Consider the following 21,775-nt stretch of genomic DNA (forward strand, 5'->3'; position numbering starts at 1 on the left):
TCTCTACACAGTGCAGCATCATAGTGCTCTAATGTGCAGTTCTATGTGGAGCTGAATGTAATCACATACCCATTGTTACTGTAACCGTCCCCAGCTAAGTACTTAATTGTGATGTTGCAGAATTGAGCCTTTTAACAGACTGAGGTTACCGCCTTGGTTAGTTGAGGCACCCTTTTGTTTTTATAGCAGACTATATACTGGACAAGATGCCATAGGTTTAATGAATTGCTGATGGATGCACACCATTGGCTGTTGCAAGAATCAAACCAGCAACTCCATCCATTGTCATGTGATTGCTCTGTAGAGAAGGGTAGACAGAAAAAGGGAATTACTTTTGACATTTTGAATGACATTATAATGTTTGTGATTAATGTGTAATTCTTGCAAGAGTAAAATGAATATTTAAAGCCCTGAGGCATTTTTCTGTTAATCCAGCTGCTGTAGACTGAAAAGAGGTAATTAAAGCAAAGCATTGATCTAATAAACTGGGAATGAGGTCAATTCATTCTCAAGTCAATCATACGGCTGCAAATATTCACAAGCCTTTACCCTCAGCCATTTCTGTTGCACATTAAAGACCAGTGTGGCAGGATTTCGAAAGCTTGATAGAGAAATGACAAAGAAATACATTATTGGGTCTCACATTAGTGCCACGGGAGTATTAGTGCTACATGAAGATCACCAGGATTGTGACCCCAGAGAATCTAGTATTAACTTAATGTCAACAATTCAATTAGTCCATGTAGTGACTTCTGGGTTACGGCCAGAGTTCACAGGTCACCCCCAGCTGTCCACTAGGATGCTTCCCTCAGATTGATTCTGATTTTGAACTGGTGTCTTTTTAGTTATTCTTGTCTCACAGCAAAATTAAAAGCAACTGTGTGTATCGAAGAGCCTTAACTAGTGGTTCCCAACCTTTTTTGGCTCATGACCCCATTTTAACATGACAAATTTCTGGCGACCCCAGACATTCAAAACGGAGACTTTTTTTTTTCCTAAAATTAATTTGTTTTTTTGATCATGTAATAGTTTGCTATACTATGTTGCACAAAGTGAGAATTTTATTTTCCTTGGTCAGGATATGTACAGTCAGTCCAGCTTGGATTTACAAGACTGACAGTTAATACTGAACAAACAAGAACTCGAACTATGAATTATGAAAGAGCTGCAGCATCCGAAACCGACCACAATGAACATTTGAAAGATAAACAGTACCACAGTGCTTCAGTTTCAGCTTCACAGTTTGTCATGTCTGTTATGGATTGGGATTGTCTCTCTCAACTCTCCATATATTTTTTATTAGTAAGTTGTTGTTTTGTTGTTTTTTTTTAAATTACTAGAAATTTCAGGCAACCCCATATGAATTCCAGGTGACCCCACATGAGGTCCCGACCCCAATGTTGAAAAACACTGGCCTAAACAGTCATAATTCTGCTTTCGTTGACATGAGCATATGGGGCAAATAAGAGATGCTGTCAGTGAGTGTTTTACAAATTCTTTCACTATCAGCATCTTTCATTGCAGAAACATTGATTCAGGATGTCTCCTTTCTATCCTTCACCACATATCCCCTTGTTATAGGGTTTCAATTATCCTCTTTTCTTCAGGGGATGCATGATTAAGCAAGCAATGATCCCAATATGCTATTTCATTGTGAAACCTTGTGACCTTCACTTAAATCACATAATGGCCCACACATATTTGCTGCATCTCTGACAGTCAATAATATAAAATAAAGGAGGTGTTTGCAGTGTCTGTTAAACACTCAGCAATTCTAGGATTTTTTTTTTCTTGTGCACAGAAAAATAACATAAAACATACTGTGAAATTGAGGGGGATGGTCATATCAATTCCTGTGCAAAAGACAACATGAATAAGCAACAAGTTAAACTGAATAATAGGCAAATAGATAAATAGAATAAGAATGAATGAAATCATAAAGATAGAATCAATAATCTGCAAAAACTTGGGTGATGCAAGATTTGTGGCACATTCCACTTCAAATTTGCTGACAGAAACATCAAGGTTTTTATTGCACAGATACATTTTTATTTTGCTCTTTTACCGTAGGACTGGAGATGCTTTTTGTGGTTTTTAAGCAGTGGGCATGCACAAAAGCCTGTGAAAATAGATTTTTTCTTTGCCTTGGGTGATTGCATTTTGGCTGCTTTTCAGTCACAGACCAACACAAAATGCTCAGGATTGTTTTGTCCTTATGTCACCGTCTTTAGATATTCTTTTTGCCTGCTTGATTCGTTCTCTTCCTTTGATTTTCATGTGCATTCTGTTTATGTTTCATCTATCCCTACCTATTCCACAAATCTTGCCTTCATCCCCTCCATCATTTTGTCTTTCCATTCATCATATCCGTTTCTATCACTATTACTCAGCTCATCCTGACCTCCTTTCTCCATTTCCCTCCATGTCGATTCACTGCTCTGCCTTTGTTTCTGTGGCCCGCTCAGTCACTTCAGCTCTTGTCACTCCCACCATCCATTTACCTCTTTGCTCTCCTGTCATTTCTGCATCTTGTCTTTATTGCTGCTCTGCTGTTGAAGGCCATTTTCCCTCTCTATTCCACTTCTGTTTTTCTACACGTTCCAGTCTGAGATCCCGTCTGCAGCATTCGTGGTTGATTCTATTACATGTCTCTTAACTGGTGGATAATTCAATAAGCACCACTGAGATGACACACAGTTATAATCTACTTAATGAAGCCTCTGTGCTGATGAATTGTATGCTTTCTCTCCTCTTCCCTTACTCCCTTTTCGTCTTCTCATTCCCTTTCCACTCTTTCTCCCTCTGTCCTTTACTCTCTCCCATAATCCCCTCATCTCACTCTCTGCAGGGTGTTGATGGAGAGCCTTTCGAATGACAGCCGGGACAGTGGTCATCACTGGTGGAATTCTAGCTACAGTAATATTACTCCTTATCATCGCAGTACTGTGCTACTGTAGGCTGCAGGTGAGGCTACATCTAATACATGCATTCTTTGAAAATTAACAGAAGTGCAGTTAAATGCAAGTGAAGCCCTTTGTTGAACAATAGCCATGTGTTATTTCATCAAGTATATTGTTTAATTGCATTTGTGCATATGTGTAGACCCAGGTTTGAGAGTGAGGATTAATATAAAACACAGTCAGAAATGTAAACATCTGCGTAGGCTGAACAATCCTCTTAATGTGACATCTTAAAAATAGATATATTTAGAAATGTTCCGTCTATAGTTGAATTCAGAGCTGCCAAGACATCATGACAATTTGGTTTTGCTGTCCAAGAATTTTGTTGAATAACCTGCTTGTATTATTCTCTGCCAGGATGAGTTGTGAATCCCTCTCTTACAGCTATCTAAAATTATTCTATTGCAATATCACCACATATAATATGGCGTATTCCATCAAATTCTGCAGGATTGAAGACATCAATAAATACCAAAATGCTTAAAAATGAATATACTGCATTGATATTCACACTGAAAACAAGCACTCTTATGCTTGGTTTTTCAGCCTTCATATCGGATACTTCTGCACAAAACAAATTAATTAAAAATTCTTTATTTATTTTTCTTTTACCTATCAATGTGACTCAAGGTGGAAATTAGCCGTATCGCTATAATATCTCGTATTCACATGTAAATGTTCATTAATACAAGCTGTCTCATTTTAAAAATAAATAAATCCATCATTCATTCATTTCTTTTCTGCATGGGGCAAGTATGCTTAATGTTAAAAAATAAACTCCTGTGAAAAGTTTGGTCAAAGGCATTCCAGTCTGACATCCTCTCTGTATTATGAGCAGCATTCATGGCTGATTCTATTACATGTTTCTTAACTGGTGGATAATTCAATAAGCACCACTGAGATGACACACCGTTATAATCTACTGTATTTACTGTATTTGTAAATGTTCATTAACACAATCTGTCCCATTTTAAAAATAAATAAATCATTCATTCATTTCTTTTCTGCATGGGGCAACTTAAGTATACTTAATGTTAGAAAATAAGCTCCTGTTAAAGTTTGGTCAAAGGTGTAGGCTTTTTACAGTCTTGCAGGGCTTTTGTAGTGTGTCATTCTCACCTTTCTTTGCCCCTTTTCCTGTCATCTCTCCACTGTGATGAACAGTAAAATACACCCAAAATACTTTAACAAACTCACGATCAAGTTTAGAGAAATATTGCAGAATACTTTGTAAGCCTGTGATTGGATGATACATTCTCCAGTTTTTTCTAACTTTTCAGGGGAAGCAGTTATATCTGTCAGAGCTGTTTTCAAGAGAAACTCATGAATTTGCATTAAGTTTATGAAGAAACTGCACTTTATTAGCACTTGATGTGATTATCAGGACTTGCTGAATATCAAATTGCAAACTGATCAAAACTGAAACAAGAGGTAAATCTAGTGATCCAACTGGTGGCAAAGAAAATGTCCATGGTTCCTACAGCTGAATAAAGCCTTACTAATTTAGACACCAATACTTTTCATTTTACACACAAACTAAACACCTGCTATCACCTGGCTTCGTCAGCATTTCTATCTCAGTGTGTCTCCTATCTGAATTCACTCTCAACTAAGTTTATAATGTTAGCAAATCGCCCCTTTGATCCCTTTTACTGAATCCTCTTATGCTGTGTTAGAAATTAGAGTTTGATGAGCCACTAACAATTCCAAGTTTGTTCTCCTTTCATGGTCGTATTCTGATATTTAGGTTGTTTGCCCTGGTTGGGTGATTTAAGCTGTTCAAGAACAAAATTAATGAAATCGCTGAAAAAGGAAAGCTTTTTTGTACTCGACAAACTCCAGTTAAGTAGAGGCATCACACTAATAACATCAAACTGCAGCATTATTGCAGTGTGTGGTTTGCTTTTTCAGCACAACAGCAGTGAGACGTTACAACCCTCAGTGTCTGCTTATTGGATCTTTGTACATTTTCCAGTCTATTTCAGAATAAAATGACTTAGCATTATCAACTTTCATCTTAACTTTGCTCCACATAACAACATCTTCCAACTACAAATGCAGTGTTATTGTTTAAATAAAAGTAAATGAGTGCAACTTACAGCCTTAAACAACAAAGGCCAAAGCACTAGGGACCAGCTTACACTCTTCAGCTGTCATTATCCTACAATGAACCTGAATACATGTTTATATATGCATTTGAAACCAAAGAGGCAGTGTTTCAATGCTGCAACCATACTGCTGTTCAGTGAGTAGTACTATAAAATAGTACTACACGTTCTATTTGCTATTGTTGTTTCTTAGACCAATGTCAGGAGATCAACTGAAGCATGGAAATGGTACAATCCTAATTCTCATCTTTGGTCTTGGGATTCTCATATTCGTGCTTCATATTTCAAAATCAAAGAGATAGTTTTACATTAGATGGTGCAGTAGCAGAAGAGAATATAGAGATTCTTTTGGCCCAGTCTAGCATAATTGCTAAACCAAAAAGAGCTGTGAACATTCAAAATTTGGAATATAAATAAAAGACAAGATTAAAAGTAATCTGCATTGAATCATTTTTAATTTTAGACTAGGTAGACCGACTTGCCAAACCCTTTTTCTTTTGCTGTATTATTCCTCAGACTTGGATCGTGCAGAGATGGGTGTTGTATTTTGATGAATGTTTTTCCTTTCTCAATGTCTTTACTGTTGTTTAAATATCTGCAACCTCTCCCTAATACGCTTCCCAATCTCTTTGTCCTTCCATTTGGCACATTTTCTTCCTTCCTGTTCTCCCTGACATGACCACTCCTCCTCCTGTCTTATTCTCTTATTCCTGCTCCTCCTCATCTTCCACCCTCACTCTTCTCCCATCATCAGTATTATTGCTGTAAGAAGGAAGAATCCGAGTCGGAGGAGGAGGAGCCAGACTTTGCTGTCACATCCCGCCTTCCGCCTGTTCACTCCAACCACAACATTGTGGCGGCGACAGCCGCCGCCTCCTCCATCCCAAATGGCCCTGCCCTTTTCTCCACCCCTCCACTGGCCAGAAAACTGACACGTTCACAGACCTTCTGTCCATCTTGTACGCACTATGAGTTGCCATTCTACCTCCAGCCCCCTCAGCCACAACTCCACCACCAGCCAGATGGGTTGAGGAACGGAGGAGAGCGGATCAGCTATCGCAGTGTCCAGCAGCAGGATCTGGACCTGCCAGTGCCTGTGAACATTTCAAACTACCGCAAACCTAACCTTGCCCGGTCCGTCACCATGAGGGACATGTTTACACGCAGCTGTAGCATCAGCACTGACGTTTAGCTGTGAAGGGGGTTGAAACTGGTTTAAACTGATGTTAAAATGGATTGGAAAGGCCTATTCTGGACTGGGCTGGAGTCTATACTTTTTTCATCTTGACCAGTTTAATCCAGTCTGGTATGGTGTAATATAGTCCAGTCTCCTACTGGTCTCCTCTCATGGAATAGAGGACTCAGATGGCTCTCAAGACAAGATTTTCAAATGCATTTTGCTCAGGTCCGGGACCTTAGACCTGGGCCAAATTTGATTTTAAAGCAGAAAAATGTTAAATATTATCAAAAATATAGATGTATTGATAATTTTGTTTCAAATAGATCTCTGTTTAAAGTAATAATAATGGAATTTGTTTTGAAACTTGGTAATAATTTATGTCACACTACTTTCAGTGGATCCACAGCCTAACAGATAGACAGGTTCCCGCCATGTCAAAATGATATAATCGGCAGGGATTTTCTCTCTGCCATAGCTGCTAAAACAAAATATGATTAGAGAGGTCTGCTGTTTCCCTCTCCTGTGATGGGATGATCTGTCTGTTCCTCCATCCACAGATTATAGGGATTCTGAAACATCCCACATAACCAATGGAAAGACTAGAAAGGGGAGGGATGACATAATATGTTAGTATCACCCACAGACATTTTAGACCTAGGCCATACAGTAATATTTTAGACATAAAGGGCTCACCGAAGATGAAATCCCTGCTTGTTTTCCATATGCTTTTATAAACGTCCCCAATTTGAAGGGAGGCAAATTTCTCTAAGTGTCTGGTAACAACAAAAAGCATACAGTATTTCCAGTACAGTATGCTACACTTCAGCAGAGAAAGACCTCTGTGTTATTGGGCTGACTAGGTGCCAAAGGGGACTGAATTGTTGTTTTTGTGTGCATACGCGTGAGTGTGTTTGCATGCATGTGTGTGTGCGTGCGTGCGTGTCTGTGTTAAATTGTTATACCAGAGTTCTTATTTCAAACAGTTAAACAGAGTTGGTTTAGCCCTATCTACACTGAACCCATTGATGGGTTGCAATAACATTTTATTATCTAACTTGTAACATTTATTTTAAGGGGGGAAGGAATTTTGTTTATTTTCCACTTTACCCTAAATGAATCTTAAAGAATGACCCACACAGATTATTTAACAAATGCTACACAGATATTTTGTGCTTTAATGTTTATTTTACTACTGTCACACAGACTCAAATTGTGGATGTCTCGTAAAATGGCGAAACTTTCAACAATTTTCCTCACAAATCTATGTTTTAGACTCACTATATTCCTTGTGTTGTCTCTGATTTAATGATTATATGGATACATGGCCGAAGGGTTCATATACCTTTAAAGGCACATGTATAAATATTTAACAGGCCATAGCATACACAGCAGTCTCTCTTCTTTTAACTGGATGGACTGGATGAATATTTGTTCCTGTACCAAGATACAAACAGAGTTCCTTCTCTGGATTGTTTTGTTTTATTTTAAATTTTATTTCTGCGCTTGGCTGACCAGCCTGGCTCGAGGGCTGATATTCTAACTTGGAGAAGCAGTGGCAGATTTTATGGACCTTGGACATGCATTTAATGAGTGAAATTATTTACTGCTTACTTCAGAAAACATCTGTGGTTCAAGCTGATGGGATTGTCCTTTTTGGATGCGTACCTCCCTCCCTCTCTCTCTCTCTCTCTCTCTCTCTCTCTCACCCCCTCTCTCTCTCTCTCTTGCTCTAAAAATGGGTGGTGAACTCTGTCATACCCTTCGATCTCTCTTTCTCCGTCTCAGTTTTGATTTTATTAGCAACCATTTATTTTCCCACAGGGTGAAACAGTGAGTGATTTTGTTTTAAGTTTTTCCTCTTGTGACATGTGCTTTCCTGCAAATACACTAGCACATAATATACACAAACACACAACATAATAGTTCTTAATGCTATGCTTTCCTTATTAAACTATGTGACAGTTGCACAGGAAATATAGTGCCATAAATAATTATTATAAGAGAAAAGTATTATTATTATTATTATTATTATTATTATTATTATTATTATTATTATTATTATTATTATTATTATTATTATTATTATTATTATTACACATGTATATTCAAATGCTATGTTGCTTTTACCTTAAAGTATTTGAATTATTTGCTTTATTTTATGATCCAGCTGTTTTTTCAGACTCAGTGCAGCAGAAATGTTTCTGTCCTTGTTTCTAATGTATAACTAACAACACATTGTTGCTAATAAAATCGTGTGAAAATCTATACGGCCTGATTTGTTATGCATATTTCTTGCAATTCTGTTAATTTTCATACAGTATTCACTTTGAGTTTTTAAAGACCTTTAATTCTGGGTGGAGGCTCTCTATTACAGGCACAACTGCTGTTTTGCCAAGGGTTTTTTTCTTCACAGCTAATTTTACAACTGGGTGTAGTGTATTGAAAGCTTATTTGGATATCTCATTGTTAGAAAAACACATTTATTTCATCCTGATTTGAAAATAACTATTTTCTTATGCTTTGTTTGGTGCATATGTTTGATATTGCTTTGCGATTGACTTAATAAGCCAACATCTGTTTATTGCAGGAACTCATCAATGAAAATTATTGTTATTGCGAAGCCCAGCCAAATGTATGAGGTAATTATGAAGTCAAGTGTTTTATAAGCCTAAAGATGTAACTGTAAATCCCCTTTAATCATGAAAAAATAGTGGTTTCACAGCTACACCTTTAGGGTTAATAACTTTTGTCATTAAAGTGAAATGTCAAACATGACAGATAAAATGTTACTGAGAGCAGTAAAGTCTTTAAAGTATCTAATCACAGCAATGGTGGTAAAGTCTGTTTGCAAACAGATTTAGTAAAATCAGGTGATGGATATGACAGCAAATACATTTCAATAGTAAGACTAAGATGCAGGAATGAGACGCCTTACCGTGATGATAAACAAACCTGACAGTTAGAGGCTAGAAGATGATAGTCACAATGAAAAGTCATCTGCTCAGGGAGGCTAAAAGTTAAAACAGGAAGCTTTAATCTGACAATAAAATGAATGAGTCAGAGGGCCATACAGACTATTCATACAATAAAAACAACTGAAAACTATTCTGGAGTGGAAATAGAGGTAGTTATTAGAAGGATGAGTCAGAGCTAATGAATGAGAAATAGCGCATAGCACAGCATACACAGACAGATGGAGGCGTAGAGGAGCTGATATCAAACCGAGGCCTCCCTGGCAGAGACATGAATAGCCATTTTGTGATGGCATTAATACAACAGCACTGCTTCAGACATGAAAAACCTTTCAGATTATGATGGATTCCCTTTGATGTGGATATATTCAAACACCTACTTATTTCTACATGAATTGCAAGTATGGTAAAAGGGAATTACTACCACTGCAGCATCCCACCCACATAACAAATTGCATGTATTTATTTTTTTCAAATTCAGTAGAATTTACATTTAATGAAACAAGGACCACTTGATTGTTTCTAATTTCCATTTTTACATAGAAATGTTAAAAAAAAAAAAAAAAGCTGAGGTGTAAATTATATAGAGGGCTTTTAGTGATAATGTATTTTAATCAACTGCTGTTTAACCTTGCCTAGAGGGTCCAAAATTAGCCTTAAATGGTTCACTTTTAATGAACAGAAATAAAAGAAATAGAGTCTTGGGATATTTTCCCTCCACTTCAGGTCCTGGACAGGTTCAGTATAGTTTGTCTGAAACAGAAATATGTTAAACTGTTTACTGTGGCTGTCAGCCCAGTTTTGGTTGAGATGTTGTTGGAAAAGAGATGTTAGACATGTTTTCTGATATACCTCCATCATGACTGACCTTGTCCATCTCAGCAGTTCCTTTGTTTCCATAGCAGATGACTGGAACTGCCTGAGTGTGAGTCAGCTGTGTTCTGTCAGACTGTCCTTCAACTGTCACCTCTCCCAAGATTCTATGCATAAAAGCTCGTCTTACGGTTAGAGAATACATTTCCAGTGGTGTGAATGTACACAGTAGTTGGTGGCTGACTGCTTGCATGTGTTTGCTACACTCATAGGAACAATGTGTTAAAACTGGCACAAACTCCACATGACCAGTACCTTCAAACAACTAAACACTGAGCCAACTGCAAAATATAACAACTTTAAGCAGTTATAGGGATATGACTGTGGTGTTAGAAGTACACTGTTGTTCAAAAAGCTGCAATAATTTTGTTTTCAGACACATTCCTCATTTTTTCATTTTTAGAATCATCAGTAGTCACCTTTGACCTGAAGCAATGGTTGCATAAGAGATTCATCAAGAATGAATCACATTATCACAATAATTTCATGAGAAGAGATAAAAAAAATATTTTATTCTGACTTTATGAGCAACAGGGTATCTAGCTCCTTTGGGAAAACTAACTAATACATTCTAAAAACACTCACTAAAAGTTCAACATTCCAAACATTTCTGTAGTAAAAGTATGGAAATGTTTTCTTTTAACCCATAAAGACCCAGTGCTACTTTTATGTCAGTTCTCAAATGCCCTTTTCTCTATATCTAACCTTTCTTAAGTCAATTATCACCATTTATTTATAATATTATTGTATGTATTTTGTATTTTATCAATATAAATCAGGTATTTTCCAATATTTAATTCACTGATCATGTAGATGTCCATAAAAGCTCAGATTAAAGTTGAGGGTTATTATATCAGAAACAGAGAAAACTGCAGAAAAAGTGACTTTTTCAGTAAAATATATCATCATTAACTGAACATTAACCAAGTGTTTCCATCCACTATCACTGATCCAACTCCATGGGTTTTACTGGTGAATCAGTGTTGTAGAAGATGATGGTGTTTCCACAATCACTGCAGAGCCTCTGAGCATCGAAATGGGTCATATCTGATAACCATGAAAAGATGACAAACTGCGTTTTACACCAATTACTTACATGTATTTATAGGATTAGTGGATCAACAGCTATTAAATATTTTAGATCAGTAGAGCGTTTTGGTCAGTGATGGATGCTTGGGTCTTTATGGGTTAAAGAGCTGAGTGTGTGAAACAGATCATTCTAAAGTGTTGAATGTTATTTTAAGACATTTTGTGTCAGCTTGAAAACTACACCTTAACACACTAATTCAATACTGACACAAAATTTGTAGAGTAATTCATATTCAGTGTGTATTTTTTCCACACATTCCTCTTGAGAGTGTACCTTTCTGTGTAGAGCTTGATGACGTCTTCCTGTATTTGTTTGCGTAACCCTTTGTAAAATGCAAAGTGTTTGCGCAGGATGTGTAAATTATTTAGAGGCATAATCGCCTCCAGTGTAAGCAGAGCTTGTAGCATGGCCTTTAGAGGTGTATCGATGTTTTATGACATGCTTTGAATCATCCTCCTCATCTGTGAGCCCTACACACTCTGCAGCAGTGCACTCACTCACTATCACTGTCGATCTACTGCAGCTCTCATTCACTCTAATCTCCACCCTTTTCTTCTTCTACTATCTTTCGCCACTCCCTTATTCTTTTGTACTACAGATTTTGTGTGTGTGACTATTTTATGGTCTCTGGACACAATTCTCCCAGCAGTGGAATTTAGATGCAGGAGAGTCTATGAATTATGAACATGATAGATAGCAGGCTTTCCAGCATTACTAACCAAAGCTGTTTCTCCTCCATTCTCCATTTACCCTTCTTTCCTGTAAACTAGCTCCATTCACGTATCTTGTTCTTTGTCTGCTCTGATTTTCTGCTCGCTTATTTTTCTCCTTATATTCTTCTCTATTTCTTCACTTGTATCCCCTGGATGCAAACTCTACTTCCCTAATTATCAAGATATTATATTAATTATACATCATTCAAACATTTCCATCAATACTGTTTTTAGATTTTTGCCCCTGAGATCTCTACCACTGCACAGTCCAATGGTTGCAATGGTTTTAATGGCTACTTAATTTGCAGAAAGTAAGGCTGAGAGAAATTAGTTGCTATTAAAAAAAAAAAAAAAAAACTTGCATTTTGCAAAAGTGCATAAAAGTCTTTTGTTAAAAACAGAATGGACATTTATGGCAGTCATTAAAAAAATGCTAAATAAAATTCTTGGTTATTAGCATTTCCAGAGCATTTAATCATCAGAGTTTGGTGAGTGAAAGATAAGTGGAGTTGGACTCTTTTGTAAAAAAAACAAAACAAAACATAGAAGTAGATTTGGTCTCAGATGTAGTAGCTTAGCATATACAAAGCACAGGTGACAGGGTATTCCTTGCCAGATGTCTTTTGACCACTATTGCACTCCCAAGCAGAAATATAAGCAGACAACATTCATATTCAAGCACTTCAGTATTGTCTCCATATTAGTAAGAAGCAATTCCTTTTTCCATTATAACCCAAAAGCCTCTAAACAAACAAATCTCTAATTGCTTACAGTGACAATAACAACAAATGTTATTTTGGTGCTGGCAATCATAAAACAGCCCTATCATCATCACAGAAGTTTGCAGCTGTTCCCAAATTTTACTTATGACTTAGTGTCCTTAATTAAAATTCAGAGTTGCATAGTGGCTTTCAATATATGAGTAAACACACACACACACACACACACACACACATTCTCCCCTCCAGATACTTAATGCTATCTCAGAGATGGGGAGAAATAGTCATTTACCATGAATCTCTCCTTTTGTGTTCCACACACACAGACTATGCGCAGGAGCCATTACCACCCAGTGTGTGTAATCTTGTGATTTCTAAAAGGAGAAAAGGCCATGTCTCCTGTCTGAATTTTTCATTCCCCACCCTCTCTGTCTCTGTGTATAACAACTAATAAATAAATAATGAATCCTGAGGCCATAACGCAGAATGGACTTGATTTTATATCCTCCACACCCCAACATCATCTCCCTCAGATACACATTTTATCTGTCTTCCTCTTCACGTCTCACCCTCTTTGTGTATCTCTGCAGAAAGTCCCTCTTTCCACTCATGTACTCTGTCTGCCTCTCTGTGTTTTAACAGCAAGACCTTTTTTCCCTGTTCTTCTTCCTTGAATACTTGCCCAGTGAACCATACTGGGAAGACTCAAACCACAATATGTGGTAGAAGAGTGTGTGCATCTGGTTGTGTGTTTTTGTGGATTGGACATGACCTTTTGCTTTGTTAATCCATCACCGATTTAGATTTAGAATGCTGCTGGCTTTTCTGTCCGAAAGGCAGCCTGTATGATGAGCAATCAAGAGTAGTCTCAGCTCAGATCAGCATCAGTACATGCCACAAAATCACTCCTTCTAATTATGAAAATAGTCTTTTCAGCTGAGAAGTGTGTGGGCTGTTTCAGACAGAGAGACGGGGTAGGAGAAAGTCTGTATCCAAGCGCTTAGAGAGAGAATCAAATTAGAGGTGAGATGAAGACAAATAAAAGACCTCAACATCTACACTGGTACACTGTCCCCATCTGGTGGTGAAATTGGGTAAATAATATATTTGAGACAGCATGAAACAGGTTCTGGCTATTTCATTACCAACCTCATTTAGTACTTTAGTGAGTTGAACTGTGTGAATGCAATATTTCTGTAACCATTTAAACTTTTCCTTCAAAAAATAAATACATAAAAAATAAAACATTGGGCATTTTAAACTAAACTTAAAACTAGCAAGTGAACAATGAGCATCTCTCTTTGAACAAATGGAGGAACATGTAGAAGTAGAAGCAATCTGGGAAAATGTCTAACAGTATGTAAAGTACAACCTACTGCAAATAGTATTTTATTCATGTATTTACTTACTTATAGTTTTTATAATAATAATAATAATAATAATAATAATAATAATAATAATAATAATAAGTGTTTGCTCCTGAAGGATTCTGTTGGGTTTCTGTAAATTGGCTTGGAGTCTGGTTTTTGACCAACTCTATATGTAAAGTGTCATGAGATAAGTTTTGTTGTGATTTGGCGCTGTATAAATAAAATCTGATTGATTGATTTGATTGGTTTTCCCCTGAAAGTCGCTTTGGAAAAAAGCGTCTGCCAAATGCATAAATATAAATGTAAATGTGAAATGTAAATGTAAATGTAAATGTAAATGTTAATAATAATAATAATAATTATTATTATTATTATTATTATTATTATTATTATTATTATTATTATTATTATTATAGTTGTAAAATGTATGCATGGAATCGCCTTATTTTGGTAAATATTTGGTAAATAAAAATAAAAATAATATAAAAGTTCCAGATCACCATTGGTCAACGGAGAAACTAAGTCCCGCCTCCATTATCGACAGCCAATCACGTCTCCTCTATCGTCTGCCGCGAATTGTTGAATACTTCCTACTTCTTTGTGTTTACGTGCCCACTTTTCTGCTGCAGTAGAACATTGTAAAACCCAACATACAGTTATTTTTTATATATATTTTATGGCAGTATGAATACAGAACAGTCAATTGAAGATGACGTAAGTACAAAAAAATGTCCAGTTTCGACACCGGACGGGAATGGCTCGAAGAAAGGAGCCTTGAAACGGTAATTAGTGTTAGTCAACTACCTTTAGCTAGTTTATATGATGTATGCTAATCCACAAATAATCTGAAACTGTACAGTGACTGTGTAGGGCCCGATATACTTCAAATATATATATATATATATATATATATATATATATATATATCTTTTGCGAGGGTTTTTTGCGGAGGAGCCTCCCTTTTTTAACGTACAGCTAGACCTTTACCATGCTGAACGTCCTTTCAAAATATATTGTTGAATTCCAATTAGTTTTTGTGGTGTAACTGTGTACACAACTAACTAATGGGGACTACCTTAACCCTGTCATGCATAGTGGTCACTACTGTGGACAGCTATTCTATAATGTAATTTAACCTGAACGTCTATAACAGTACCTGCATAATATCTGCATGATTGAATATAAAGGCTAGGAAATAAAATGGTACTAATATTTAACCTATAAAGACCCAGTGCGTCTTTGATGGCAGTTCCTAAATGATTTTTTCTCTCTATTTAACCTTTCTTAAGTGATATATTATTTATATATATTATTATTAGTGATTATATTATCCTCTGTATTATTTATTTTGGGTTGTTTTTTTTTTTTTCAGTATAAAGTAGGTATTTTATTAAATTTAATCTGCTGATCATGTTGCTGTTCATTAAAACTCAGAGTAAATTCAAAGGTTATTAAATCAGAAACAGGGAAAACAGAAAAAAAGTGACTTTTTCGGCACATCTATCATTAATAAAGTGTGTCCATCCACTGTCATTGATCTAACTTCATGGGTTTTACTGGTGAATCAATGTTGTAGAAGATGACAGTGTTTCCATGGTAACTACGGAGCCTCTGAACGTCCAAATGGGTCATATCTGATGACCATGAAAAGCTGACAAACTGTATTTTACACTAATTATTTACATTTTCATGGAGTTAAAAAATGTCCAGCTGAGTGAACATTTTTTAACTCCATGAAAAATAGATTCATAAAAATGTTTTAATTGCATTGTTTTTTTCATGCCTAAAGAGGAATAAAATCACTCAAGAAAAAAATATTGACTAAGGTTCTCATAATTCATGCATGAAAGGGTTAAATTCAGTCTGTTGTCTGTAGATGAGGTGTTTAACTTAAAATTTTTGGAATGTAAATTAGAAATACCCTACTTGTGTTAGCCACAGTTGGATTTTCGTGGTGAGATGCTTGCACTCAGTTCATGTAATTGTTGTTTACAATATCAGCATGTGCAACTGAAGGCAATTTCAAGGTCCAGATTAAGGGTGATCCAGTTGCAAAATGTGCAAGTATTACAAATCTGTATCATTGTATTCAGTGTCACAGATTCTAATTATATACACTCTGTGGGTGGCACTGAACAGAGACACATGATGTATAAAATATGGATTTTTTTCAGGGTTTTTTTTTTTTTCTGCTAGTTGAAGTTAAAATGTTTGAGCTGAAAGAAAAATATGCATTTCATAAAAAGTAGCTAGTTCCTTGGCTTTCACAAGTAAGCAGACTCAAATTGAAATTACAATTGTAAAATGTAATACTGTCCAAAATAATCGCATGGAATAACTTTTTTATTCAGCCTTAATAACAACTATAAAGTTAGTATTGATAATAATATTATGAGTTAGGGGGTCAGTGGACATTATGATCATGTACCCAGCTGTTCTAAAATACACTACACTGTTAAAGCTTTCTAATCATGTGAAAGATATCATGGCTATACTATTATTTGGATTTTCCCTTTTTCTATAGAACTCCATTCTCAAAGTTGAAGAAAGTACACTCCAACTTCAGATCACCTGTAAGTGAGTCTTCCTACTTCCTTTCTATAAATTCCTTTTCTTCAACGGCACCATATTTTCCTCTGAAATGCTTCATGATCATCAGTTTGCGTCTCACAGCTTCAAGTAATGGAGAGTGCTAAAGTTAGGCCTGAAGAGGAGGTGGTGGAGTTAGAGAAGAGACTAGAGCAGCTGGACTCAGAGATAGCACAGCTGGAAGCTGAGTGAGTACAGCTGTGTGTGTGTTTGTCTTGGGGTATTTCTGTCTCTGAGGTCCAATTGACCCCCAACTATGAAGTGAAACCATCATAATAAGGCAGTTAGGTCACTAAGGCGGATAGTTACCCTCTCAGAGAAGCTATTTTAGAGTACAAACTTAGAAAGTTATTGTAAGTTTAGGTAAATGGTATAAATAATTTACTTTATGATTAATTAACATGAAATGAACAGTGGTCACATTCAAAGATTTTGATATAACATGCATCTTTAGCATGCAACCTTTTAATATTGATGTTTTAGGTTTTTATGTTTCGTGTGTGAGCATATGAAGTTTTGCACAATTACGTTTTTGAGTAAGATCAGTTTTGTGTTTGTTTCTTTAGGGGATATAGAGTAGAAGAACTGGAGCATCATATTGATATGCTGCATGAGTACAATGATATAAAAGACATTGGACAGTCACTCCTAGGCCGCCTTGGTAAGCGAAATGTTAAAAGACAATTTTTTGTTTTTTTCCTTTACAGAATGACATATCTATTTGGAATTGATTTCACACAGCTTTACACTCCATTTGATTGCATGGCCCCCTGCAGAAACAAACTCATTTATCTTCTCTTGCATCTGGGGTGCAAGAGTTTATGTTTCTTTGGTATGAAAGCACCTCAAACCCCAATATATTTGTGTAAAAAGGCAGATTTTTTTCCCCCTTAATTCATCTATTGGAGTCGGTTTGACATTTCTTCTTTCTCTCTATGCACTGTCCTTCTTTCCAACGTGTGTGACGTCAAGCTCCAGTTTTATCTGGTGCACATTTTCCAACTATTTCTTTGGGAGCTCTTTGCTATAGAAATATGAGTGCAACAAGACAACAGCTGACCAAAGCTGTAATCTGAATAAGCTGTGTGTCAGTCAATGTGAGTCATGATTACACCTCTTGGCTCATTTGTAATAAAACACTGTGAACCCTTAGCAGACTAGATGAGACATACAGCAATATGTCTTTCTGGTGTGATTAGGCCCAGAGGGAAAAAAACCTGTAAATTGGATAACAAATTAATGGGCAAATTATTTCTGGCACATGATATTACAGATAAACCAACAAAATTATGCAACCATGCTTTCTTTATATATAATTAAATGTAATCTTAATATGACTAGAAATCTTTTAAACAGCAGGATGAATTGATATAAACAACCCTATGTATAAAATAACAGAATACAGTCTGTTGTGGTCACTTAACATTATACTGAGGTTAGCTGAGCTTCAGCTTATTCTACTGGCAGCCATAAGGGGGCAACAAAGTTATATCTCTAGCCAAACCGCTGATCAAATGCCAAACACGTCTTACTATTCTTGTAGTTTTTCATGTGTATGTCTGATGTAGGGCCGACTTACTCCTACAGAACTCATTATCTATGCTTTTAGATGATATTAGACTGCTTCAAACCTTTTAGTAGATGTAGTCTACCCCTCACAGAAACAGAAGTATGTAGAAGTTCATACCTTTGACACTGTTAGGAAAGTTTTGATGAATCACAGCCAAGTCACACTATGGTCAGAGCATGTGTCATAACAAACATGACTTTTTACCTACATTTAATTCAGACATCTACTGATCTTAGCAGAATGTGTAAAATGTACTTTGCATTGTTTTAAGTAGAACCCCAACTGTGGTTTTCACCATAAAAAGTAACATTATTCAACACACAGAAAAACATGTTTAAATCAGTAGTTTAGTTAAAAAATCTTCTGTTACTCTGACTTTTCTCTCAGTGCAATGAAGAGTCAGGATGATAATGACCTCTTAGTGAATAGAGGTGGCGTTTCCCCCCAACACAATGGCAGTCTTTCACATCACTTACACACAATCGCAATCACTGTCTGTTGTACAGACACATGCATAGTCAGCCACACACACACACAGCCAAATACAAACACACGCACTCCCCTCTATCCCTTTTCCTGCTCTGTCAAACACACAGACACACTTTCACAACGACTCTGCACTTAAACACTAAGTTGCTGTTATACGCTTTTATTCTGAGAGGGAGGAGAAGGGTGGGCAGGCTGTAGAGTGATCAGGGACGCAAGAAGAGAGGCTCTACAGTACCCTCACAATACAGATGTCCTTTGTCTCTCACCATGTCCTCCTCTCTGTCTGTCTGTCTGTCTGTCTGTCTGTCAGCGTTAAGGTCATTGTTACATCTCCAAAGAAATGTTGTAGCTTTCCCCTGTTCAGAAGTGTTTTTTTTTTTTACTTAAATATTTTCCATATACTTGCTAGTATTATTCATATATTATTTATTTTGGAATTACTCATCATAATATTTATCTATCAACCTATATAATTACAGTGCTGATAACAAAGAAAAGAATTTAACTTTTCAATTTAAAATTTACTAGTGTCATTTGTTCTTCTCAATAAATTTCACTCAATGACAAAATTCTAGAAAGTAGCAAAATGCTCAGTACTTTCCAAAAGGAAATCTCATTAAAATTGTCAATAAAACAAGGATCCTTGTTCTGTATTCTAAAAGACTTTTGCCTCAGAAGCATAAAGATGATTGGCATATCCAAGTGTGTACTTGTTTCTATAGCTTCAGGCCGTCAACCCAATTTTTCCAGATGTACTGTGCATAATCACTGAACAAATAAGGAATAAACTGCAGTTTACATAAGGTATAAACAAACACTTACATCATTATAGGGCTGCAGTCAAATACCTGTGCAAAGTCATAACAGCCAAAAAGAAGAGCAAATAATGATGAATGTCAAGGCAACTTCACAGAGGACAGGCCATATACAGAACTGTTTAGATTGCATTTTCTTTCTGAGTCTCCATAAAGCTTCAGATTTACTGTTAAAAGTTACAATTGAAATGTCTTCAGGAATTCTTAATTTACAGTACTAAATGTGGAAAACTAAAAACCAGGAGTAAAGCATGTGAGACAAAAAATTACATGTTTTATTTTGTGTGTACTTGGCAGCCTCCTCATGTCATGTTAGTGTGCAGTAATGGCAGAAACGAAATTCTTCTCAGTCCTACAGAAAAGCAGTAAAACAGTAACGAAAAGACATACAAGCTAACTCGTCTCTGTATCAGGCTCAGCTTGGTACAACTCATAATAACATAGTCAGCATGAGATAAATGCAGCAAAGTGCCAGCAAGTGGAGCTAATTTGTCACATGTGGTATGTGAAAAAAAGACATCACTTAATTAGAGGTTTAAACTGAGTATTCTATGTTTCTTATTGACAATTACAGTTATGTTGTAGATGGGCTCAAATAAGGCTTTCCTGCTAGCTTTTTACATCTGCTGTATAATTGTAAAGCTTTTAAAGTAAAAGCTTTATTTTTCAAGTCGCAGTGTGCCACTGAGTCCTTGGTCTATTCAGTGTTTTGTGGATTGTTTGAATAGAAGACTAGAGGGAGTTGACCCTGTAATCTGCCGGATGGTCTAACCCCTACTTTGCTATGTTTTGCAGCTGCTCTGAGGGGGACCACCACACGAGATCTCTATAGTAACTTTGGACTGGAACTGGATGACTGACAGACTGGATAATACATGAAAATGCAGTGGGAGAGAAGTGTTCCTTGGGCCAAAATAGGGCACCTAGAATGAAGAAGACAAGAGAGTAGATTTGAGGAAAGATGAGGGACTTTGTCAAATCTATCTCAAAATATCACTCAGGTATCCTTGTGTAAACTGAATAGGTTTTGCTTTTAGTCATCCCCTAAGAGATGGAGAGGAAAATCTTTACCGATCAAGTTGAATCTGAAGTTACCTGTAAATCCCTAAAAACAGAACTACTTCTTTTTGAGTCACTTTGGGCAGTAACATCTTAATTTATCAAAAACTAATGCCACACATGATGTTCAGATACATTTTGGGATGAATTTTCACACAGAACACTGACTGGATTTTGTTCTTCATCAGTAGACAGAAAGAATACTAGAGGCACCTGTTAACATTTCAGTCTACTAAGACAAACTTAAAACAGCTTATTGAGATTGGTGTCTAAGATTCTATCTTTCATTCACTTTATAGAGTAAGAAAGTGGTTTGTGCAACGAGCCTTGAGAAATCTTATTAAAAATGTATTAAAATATTGTTTGCTGAGAGGGCAGTCCTTTTTACCAGAGTGTTGACTTGTGTTTATGACAGAAAACATGTTAATTGTAGAGCTTTCCATCTGCTTTTGTTATACAAGAATATGAATGTGACTCCATCACCAGGCACCATGAAAGGACCTTGTTTTGACATTTGAGCTTATCTAAATAGAGTTTGGATAAGGGTTTGCATGGTGGCTGTAGGAATGGAAGAAAAGTTGTTTGGAATTCACAGAAAAAGCCATACTTACATGTTGACTGAAGAACCTGTTAAGAAAATGTTCTACCACCAAGATCTTACATTTTCCTTTGGACTTTGAAATGAACGTCCTCTAAAAACATGCTACTTATCTGCTTGTTTACATTTTTCTGCTCTTAGCTCGCTATGCAGTATGCACACAATATAAACACTAGATACAAGCACCATTGTACTCATTTGGTAGAATGGAACTGTCGGACCAAACTATATCAAGAAAAAAGATACATTGAATTCCAAAATGATAAAGGGGTTCTCCAGGATTTAATATTATACATAAATATTGGAAACTTGAAGCATTCAATGGTCAAAACTGATGCAAAATGTGCCAACATATTCTGATCTTAGCCCTCACTATTCCCCTTATGATTACCTTAATGTGGAAAATCAGTGAAATGCTCCTTTAGGTAAATATTTGTATCATATAAAAATATAACTATTAAAATATGTTAATTGAGCTGCACTTAAACAATCATCCCTATAGCAATGCATTATGAGAAAACAGCATATCCCTATAAAACATTTTCACTACTTTGACAACACCCACATTTTATAATACACAGCTGGAATCCAATGTGTTGTAAATTTCCCCACTTTTTGTAATAAATTGTTACACAGTGTGATGTGTGAGTGTTGGACTGGATGTCCTCAG

At 36.3% G+C, this 21,775-nt stretch overlaps 2 protein-coding genes across 2 annotated transcripts in view; both read left to right on the plus strand.

The window, feature by feature from the left end:
- Positions 1-8,515, plus strand: part of fam163ba (family with sequence similarity 163 member B, genome duplicate a) — a 31,772-nt gene extending 23,257 nt beyond the window's left edge. Inside the window, exons 2-3 of the mRNA XM_030150517.1 lie at positions 2,849-2,964; positions 5,823-8,515. Coding sequence (XP_030006377.1) covers positions 2,872-2,964; positions 5,823-6,260 — 531 coding nt within the window. The 5' untranslated portion in view covers positions 2,849-2,871 and the 3' untranslated portion in view covers positions 6,261-8,515. The remainder of the gene's footprint in view (positions 1-2,848; positions 2,965-5,822) is intronic.
- Positions 8,516-14,569: 6,054 nt separating this feature from the next.
- swi5 (SWI5 homologous recombination repair protein) lies at positions 14,570-21,775 on the plus strand. The gene is made up of 5 exons (XM_030149954.1): positions 14,570-14,767; positions 16,510-16,558; positions 16,659-16,762; positions 17,141-17,235; positions 20,244-21,775. The coding sequence occupies exons 1-5, from the start codon at positions 14,670-14,672 to the stop codon at positions 20,306-20,308; spliced, it is 411 nt and encodes a 136-aa protein (XP_030005814.1). The 5' UTR covers positions 14,570-14,669; the 3' UTR covers positions 20,309-21,775.

The sequence above is a fragment of the Sphaeramia orbicularis genome, chromosome 12 (genome assembly GCF_902148855.1).
Source record: "Sphaeramia orbicularis chromosome 12, fSphaOr1.1, whole genome shotgun sequence".
NCBI classification, from domain to species: Eukaryota; Metazoa; Chordata; class Actinopteri; order Kurtiformes; family Apogonidae; genus Sphaeramia; species Sphaeramia orbicularis.